The sequence below is a fragment of the Azolla caroliniana genome, unplaced genomic scaffold, assembly GCF_043228905.1.
Source record: "Azolla caroliniana isolate FFs.n. ecotype wild unplaced genomic scaffold, voAzoCaro1.0.p SCAF_459, whole genome shotgun sequence".
Taxonomy (NCBI): domain Eukaryota; kingdom Viridiplantae; phylum Streptophyta; class Polypodiopsida; order Salviniales; family Salviniaceae; genus Azolla; species Azolla caroliniana.
Genome location: NW_028230894.1, coordinates 5,284 through 13,794, shown reverse-complemented (window position 1 = coordinate 13,794; position 8,511 = coordinate 5,284). Strand labels below are relative to the sequence as shown.

The 8,511-nt window shown below is 34.8% G+C and overlaps 1 protein-coding gene across 2 annotated transcripts; it reads left to right on the top strand.

Annotated features, from left to right (window-relative positions):
• Positions 1-4,849: 4,849 nt before the first annotated feature.
• LOC147848210 (uncharacterized) lies at positions 4,850-8,181 on the top strand. Of its 2 annotated transcripts, XM_087338593.1 has the most exons (4): positions 4,850-5,090; positions 5,175-5,332; positions 7,256-7,503; positions 8,120-8,181. In XM_087338593.1, exons 1-3 carry the CDS (start codon positions 4,916-4,918, stop codon positions 7,493-7,495), a joined length of 573 nt encoding a protein of 190 aa, XP_087194719.1. In that variant the 5' UTR covers positions 4,850-4,915; the 3' UTR covers positions 7,496-7,503; positions 8,120-8,181. The 2 variants fall into 2 exon arrangements, with proteins under 2 accessions (XP_087194719.1, XP_087194718.1); XM_087338592.1 differs by lacking the exon at positions 8,120-8,181 and having other exon boundaries at positions 7,256-7,583.
• The last annotated feature ends 330 nt before the right edge of the window (positions 8,182-8,511 follow it).

Genomic DNA, 8,511 nt, shown 5'->3' with positions numbered 1-8,511 from the left:
GTTCATTCACTTTTTTATAAGTGGCACGAGGGCAAAGGGAATGGACAGATTTTTTAAGGTGTGCAAAATTGAAACTTGAGAGCTCAATTTAGCGTTCTTTGCTTCCTCCATCAACGCCTTCTTGTACGCCAACTAAAGGATGGCACCAACGTGGGCATCACCACTTTCATCACTACCTACTCTCAGTGAGTTATTTGGGATTATTTTTTCTAGTTGGGTTTAAGATTTAAAAAGGAAATTTTTCTCTCTCGTCTTTATGTAACACTCGAGCCTATATAGAGTAAGACTTTGGTGTACATTTTTTATCCATTAATAGTGGATTGTTTCTTGATTTGGTGACTTTTTATGACTTCTAAAGGGTTTTCCACGTGAAAATTTGGATGGCATATTGTGCATTCCTTTTGTTCTATTTTAGTTGTTTATCTTAAATAACTTGCACAATATCAAGTTATATCGTTCAATTATCACTCTTAACACTTTTTAGCCTTTCTTAATCCAGCAAAATCTTATGTGTGGGCTTATATCGAAAGAGATATGTAGCACCTAGAATTTGTAATATTCTAGCGTCAAAACCTCACACCATATAGGTATGCTCGTGTAACTACAAGAACCTAACAAATCTAGTAAAATTGTACGTAAGGAAATTGTAAAAATGTACATGAGTTAGGGTGTTTCACATCGTTTGTGATTAGCTTCATGACAAACATGTGAGAGGAATGGATCTATAGGTTGTATTATAGCCACCATACAAAATCCACCACTTTCTAATGGGAAAGGAGGAGCGTTTGCTTCATAATTACTTGGTGTTTGTCTAACCATGGGTTTCAATATGACAATTATCATAATTTGTGGTTGTCTTACCATTGTTTGCTTGAGACACACGGGAGAAAACAATACTACAAGGCCATTCATTAATGGATACCCAAGGGCAATCTTTTGTTATGAGCACATGGATCAACGCTCTCACACAAATGGTTAGCAAGAGACATGGAAGTACAGGCAACATGAAGAATGCAATATTTCAATTATATTCATTCCAGTATCTTATTTTCTTTTTCTCTCCTTTGTAATTTTGCAAGTGCATTTTAAGATGCTTTATATCAGTACAATTTGAAGTATTTTTTAATAGTGTACATTTGCTTCTCACCAATTCCATTTACTTCATAGTCATTGGGAGTCTCCTACTTGAGGGTTCATTTCTAGTCTAAGGCTTCTAATATCCTATATCAAGTGGCCTCAATATTGATAATTTGGCAATAACCTCCTTGACCTAATTCACAAGGATAGGACATCAACTTTTATATCAACACATAGGACACTAGGACAATCACACACAACTGACTTTTTCCAAAGGTCTGCAACAACAATGTGCCAAGGAAATTATTTACAATAAACTTGTAGAGAAATGTTGACAACATCAAAGCCCATGGGTTCTAGGATACAAAGAGATTTTTAAGACACCTTCTTAGAGATAGATCTAAGTTGCTTGTCATGTCCAAGCTACCCTAGTGACATCTAATCAGTGTACTCCGTCACTGCTCATTCCACCACCACAACCAAAGTTGGTCATTGCGTATTCTCACCATACATTATAGTAGTTTATTCACTTCATGTTTGTAAAAGTTTTTTGAAGAATCATTACTCATGGTAATGCCACCTCATACATTAAGATCACAAGTTACCATTGGCATTTAGGAAATATAAAGTTTTTAATTATGTTCTAGTATGCAGAATAGGAAGTTGATTATATTTTATGATCATGAAAACCATGTTGGTATCTGATAAACACTGGTATATGCTTACATAGTATACAAACTTAAATATATGAGAAAAACATTGTATTCTACCACTAAGGTTTTGCATATTTAATAGGACCGTCAACATATACAAACATGCTAAAAGTATATATACAAGAGTTTCCTCTCAACATTGCACAACACCAAGGGGATAAGAATGTTTCATTAAAATATCGTCAACATGCATGTGATGTGTTCCAAATACATCATTATCCATGTATGTAACAAAACTAAAGATCTTTAGTAGCAAATAATTATTTAATTACTTTTCTTTAGAATATCTAAATCTCAAATGATATGTTATGCCTTGAGAAATTGAGTTTAATTACATGGTTCACATTGAAATTGTTTTGAGAAAGAATATTACAATGCAAATATGTTACAATCTCAATCAAAGGCATCAAATTTAAGCCTAACAATGTCAATGTAAGCGTATAAAAAAGCAACCTCGATACTACACTTATATATGTTTGAGCATACAATATTTATAGGCTTTATGAATTTTTTTGAAAACCATACATCAAATCAATTGACATCATAAGCTTACCTAAGAAAACCTCAATATGCATTAGAAAGTGCGGGCATTGGATATTGGAAAACATTGAGTTCAAATTTATATGAATTTTTATAGTGCTTCAATGTACAACTAATGAAAGCATTGATGAGCTATCACATCTACATTGGAATTTCTAGATATTTGTTGTGAATTCAGAACTAAATTTTTTTAGCTAATGTGTAAAGACATGGTTTTGTTGACTCTTTTACGTTCCGCCATTCAACCAAGGTTTACAATTTCTATGAAATATGATTCTCTATTCAACCAAGGGTATGTGTCCACTTTATTGCAATGAAAACCATGACTCATATGATGGTACTGATTAAAACATGTTATTTACATGGAACCAAGACTACTTACATACACCCTCACCAAAACTTGAACCTACTTGAGTTGCATAGAGTGATCATTGAAATTCAACTTAGTGTTGAAATTTGAGAAAATGTGAAACAAATGTGCATACCATGTGCAAACTAGAGTATCCACTTCTACGAGTGACAATGTGGAGTGAAAGTATTACAATCATCAAGCATATGCACTTCGGTGTAAATTAAAAGAATATAGCATATAACTAGATATGCTAGACGACTACATCAAACGCTCATAAAGTGCATTTACTTCTCTAGTTCTTAGGTTTGTGTCCTAGTATCAAGTCTTGTCTCACAAACATTTTGTAGACAATCAAGGCATATGATATATCATGTGGTAAAATTATCTTTGAGCTCACATCATACTCAATTCTTGTCATACAGATTCAAGTCCATTGTCAAGTATTTACCTATGCATTGCAAGGATTTGTTCGAGTGCACCTTGTTCTCTTTGGGCATCATGTGTTATATATATAAATAATAATATAAACACTTCATGTTTGTAATATGTGGTTAAAAAATGCAAGTATTTGTACCAGTATTCACACTATAGTTTAAACATGCTCATAGACATGTGAAGCATTCCGAATTTTGAAAATGTATCGGTAATTTCACAATCCTGGAGACATGAACAAGACAGTGTAAAGTAATTGTAAAAAATTTGGGAAATAAATCGAGAACCGTTCAATTGTTTTGTGTGTCCTTGTTGTTGAGTGGAAAGGCATAAAATCAAACATGACAAGATGATGTGAAGTTTGTCTGGTTTTTTTTCCGCATTTTGAACATCCCATCACACTGCCTTAGAGAGTACCTTTGCCCCCTCCCTCTGATATCGACATGCATTATTTGTGTACATGTATCTCATTTATCCGCACACAGAATGTATGCACACCTAGATGTATACAAGGCTTGCCCAAAACGTAGTTTTAAGGCCAACCCCCACAAATGCACTACATTGATGCAATAAAATCAACCTAGGAAATCTCTAACTAAACTACATGTTTGTAATCTTAGAGAGTTATGACTGATCTAATATAGACTTGAAGATTTTTCAATTTTTTGCCAAGATTGTTTTAGATGAAACAAGTAGGCTTAGCAAGCCTTGCACACCTATCTAGACACTCGAATGCATGCAAATAAAGTGTTGATGTTGGATCACATGTCTACAATTTGATTTAAAATACACAACATGCTCTTTCAGACATGGATATCACAAATATATATACATGCATACATAGCAAGCGCATCCACATGGAATGATGTCTAATATTTATCGACTATCTTGATGGGGAGACATGCTCCATTGGATAATGATGTTTGATATGCGTATTATATTGACACTATGATGATATAGCTATATGCACATGCATCATCAAAGTAGAGCTTGCAAGTACGATGTCAAACTCAACTCAATGGATTATTTATTAGTTTGATAACAAAATGACATAGTATGATGTGGAACATCACGTTGAGCCATCAAAAAACACGGAAGATTGAAGCAAGGATAGCCATACTAAGGCATGCATGCCTAAGAGTGGATTGTACAAGCAAGACAAGACGGCACAAGTGAATATTTACATAAGAACATGGATGATAGCCCCCCGACAAAGGGGCATACTAATGTGTACAAATTGACACATGAGCGAACAAGGATGAATCAAGTTGATATTGACATAACGAGACACGTCATGAATGCACATTTTGGGATGATAAGATGTGGACATAATATGACGTAGGGCACATGGCACGCACAATCTATACACAAAATGATCGATAAATATCGAGAGCAACAGGTCATATTATGTACATACATAACCATACACACACACACACATACATACATAACACATATAGATACATACCTATGGCAAACACATTCATAAGACAGGCAAAACACAATAACTCCCCCATCGTCACATACATATAGGACACTTTGTTGACAACATACATACATACATACATACATACATACATACATACATACATACATACATACATACATACATATGGCAGACACATTCATAAGACAAGCAAAACACAATAACTCCCCATCGTCACATACATATAGGACACTTTGTTGACAACATACATACATACATACATACTTCACCATACATATATGTACATATTTACCCCCACCTTCTTTCCCTCCCTTCTTTGGCTCCAATAATGATGGCCACATTTAGCACACAATAATGAGGAGCAGATTAACCTCTAATTCCAGGCCCAAATTAGTGAACCTCTTCTTCAGATTCTTCTCGGACTTCTTTTGCTTGACCCTCCTCATCCTCAAAATCAGTCAGTTTACTACCCTGGCTGCTTTTCGTCCTCATCATCATGCCTTAATGCAATCATCAGCTCATTCACCAGGTACTTCCTAGCCCACTTCCAGTAATTTGAAGTTAATTCTCTAATTAACCCTATAATTTGATCAATAGATTTATTAATTTGCAGAGATCAGACATGTTGTAAGGAGTGATGTTGGTCATCTTAAGAAAGATTATGAGGTGAAGAAGAGTAATGTGTATAACAGTGTGAACAATCATATCCCACTAGTGATTCATCATCATCACCAACACCAACACCACCATCATCATCATTATCATCAGAAGGCAAGTGGAGAAAGAAAAAGGAAATCTGTCGTGAGTTACTCTTAATATTGATCGATATAGAACTTCAGCTTTCGAATTCCATCTTCATCAAATTCATCTTTAAATCTATTTGATCATCTTAAAAATGATCACAAATTATATTACATACGTCTCTTAAAGATTTCAAATTTAGGTTAATGGGGCACATCTCCTACTCACACACACACACACACACACACACACAAACACATACATGTTTATGTATTCAAACTTGAGTGCATGTGTGTGCATGTATGTATGTATGTATGTATGTATGTTGTCAACAAAGTGTCGTATATGTGATGATGGGGGAGTTATTGTGTTTTGCTTGTCTTATGAGTGTGTCTGCCCATATTTATGTATCTATATGTGTTATGTATGTATGTATGTATGTATGTATGTATGTATGTATGTATGCCATCCATCATATAAGTTTGCGTTTATGTGGGTTTTGGGTATGCTTATGTATGTGTGTGTGTGGTCCTTGGTTATGTGAACACTCTACTTGTCCCAAGTCCATTGTAAGTCAACCCACCAACAACACACCATATAATGCCTTGGAGAAATCATTTTGGATTGGATGAAGTTGCTATACTTCTCTTAGCATCTCATGAATATCTTTATTTGTTTTCTGGAATGCCTCTAGCTTATCGAGTATAGGAGACATTAAACTTCCTTGCTTCATGCTTCCAACATTCTTTTAGGAATTTTACTTCTCTATGTCAAGCTCTCTCGCTTGTAAAAATTATGAATTGCAAAAAAAAGTGTGTGCATGTTTGTATGACCATGCCATCCTTCCCTAGGGAAAGCCACATGGACTCAAGGGTAATACTGCTCTTGCGAATAAGGCAAGGGAATTAATCCCTGGTATTTTGATGATGCTCAAGGAAGTCCTTGAGATTGTGTCATATGGTGACCTCTTGGCTGTCATCATACCTAGGAAGGTATGATAATGGTAAACATTGGAACAAAACAAGAGTGAAAGTTGGGTGGGCTCTTTTCCACATCAGTTGAAAAATATAAAAAGCTTATTGTGATAGAGAATTCAAGAACCATAGAGGCTCTAGCTTGATTGTTTTTTCCCATAATTCTCACTTTATGCTCTCCATGATGGTGTGGTGGCAAATAGAGGTAGCACAAGGCACCCCTCAACATCATGGGTGTCAATAACTGCTTAGACATCATCATATCTAGCTGGGTAACTTTGTAGGGTAAAATGAGTAAAATCTCTTCTCCCACATGCCAAATAAAAAAATGTCTAAAACTTCTTCTAATTGGATTTCGTCTAAAACTTATTATGAACATCTAGAACTTCTAGTTAAGACCTCATTGAACTTAGTGAGCCTTGCATGTAAAAAGCTCATAATGGAGAATGAATAAAAGCTCATTTCCCACATGGGTTGGAAAATGTCAAAAACTTCTTGTCACAAAGAATTGTCTCTTTCTTCACTACTATTACTAAAGCAGATTGGGTTCCCCCCCTCCACTTGGATGTGTTGCCTATTTCTTGGAAACCTTCATCATTCTTGTGAATTTAAAACTTAATTGAATTAGCTAGAGTTATACACTCTCCTTTTGATCATTTGATGACAATCGTCACCACACAGAATATTAATGAAAAATGACCATGATTATATCAATATGTTTAGATCTTGGGTGACAACCACTAAATAGGAGGATACCTTTTTACGAAGAAATTGATTAAGATTTGTAGTCATTATCAATTCTTGGAACTAGTAGTGAAACTCATAGTATAGAAGATGCCTTACATCATTGTGTGTACCATAAGTATTCGTGTGATGTTCCCAATAAGCTAATCTGGTGACAACTTTAATAAAGTTACAGACTAGCTTACTTTTTAAATATAGATCTAGACTCAAATTTGATGTAATTTTCCCATTATAGGTGGCCAAAGGTAGTACTCTTATAACCCTCCATGGAGTTCAAAGTCGGCAACGCTTGGGCCAAAGAATGTTGTCTTCGGTTGGATCAACTCCTCCCATGTGTGTAAAGAAATGTTCAAGTTGCATTCCTTGCCAACCCATTCGTGCTCCTATTCAACCCGGTAGAACAAAAGTAGGGCTCATGGAATATTACCCTGAAGTATGGCGATGCAAGTGCAAAAACAAGCTCTACCTACCTTGAATTCTCAAGTATGATTGTTTTTAGCCAAAGTTTGTGATATCATTCAAATTCGTTAATTCTTGATATATTTAAGGTACTTCCTCATCTCTTTTCCGTCTTAGATAACCCTTAATATTAGAGTTTATATAAGAACCTAATATTAGAGTTTATATAAAGAGCCCCTACAATCTTATTTTTGCCGGTGTATTTTGGAATGTATAGTTTTGATACACACATTATGGACATATGAGGAAAACTAGTGTATGTATAAATAACTATATTCTCTATTCATAGACAAGGAATATTTATACTTCTCAATAATAGCTAGGAAATTTACAATGGTAAATCAAAGTCTCATTTATCCCTCATATTGATAAAGGTAAAAGTGAGTTAATGTTGAGTTAGAGAGAGAAGGACGAATGAGAGTGAAGCCTAGAAAGTGTCAGGTATTTTTGTTGAACCCAAGTAAACTACGTTAACTTTGTGGTCAAGGGTAGATTTGATATTTTCAAAATGGCATGCTATTAGTTTTGTGATTAGGGGTAGAATCGATATTTTGAAAATTATCATGTTGTGAAGTTTTGGTCTTACCTTGTGATATGAGGGGCACGCTCGCATTGAATTCCACTCTCCTATGTGAAACAGGTTGAGAGAACATATTCACATGTTGGACCATGTGAATCATCCCATAGAACACAAAATGAATTTATCATCAACAAAAACTTATGAGAACATCGCAAGAGAGCAGAATTTGTGGTAAATTGTTGGGTTCATTATATTAACCATCCATGTAACGTGCTTGTACTGCCTCGTGTATAAACAATCTATATCGAAGGTTTTGATGTGTATAATTTGATGAACGCGGATTAATAGAAAATGTTTCTTCACTAGCACAACAATCACTTAGATTTTTATTTACTCAATGTTGTACACATTGTTGTCATATGTATATGAAAATTACAAGTGTCAAAAAATGTGCAAGTCTCATGCATTATTTGTTTACCATAATATTTTCAATATTTATGTTTTCTCTGAAT

Excerpts from the sequence above, each read along its gene's own strand:
- LOC147848210 (XM_087338593.1), top strand. The coding sequence starts at position 4,916 with ATGAGGAGCAGATTAACCTCTAATTCCAGGCCCAAATTAGTGAACCTC. Across the intron at positions 5,091-5,174 it reads ATCATCAGCTCATTCACCAG|AGATCAGACATGTTGTAAGG; the intron begins GTACTTCCTAGC and ends ATTAATTTGCAG. Across the intron at positions 5,333-7,255 it reads ATCATCATTATCATCAGAAG|GTGGCCAAAGGTAGTACTCT; the intron begins GCAAGTGGAGAA and ends TTCCCATTATAG.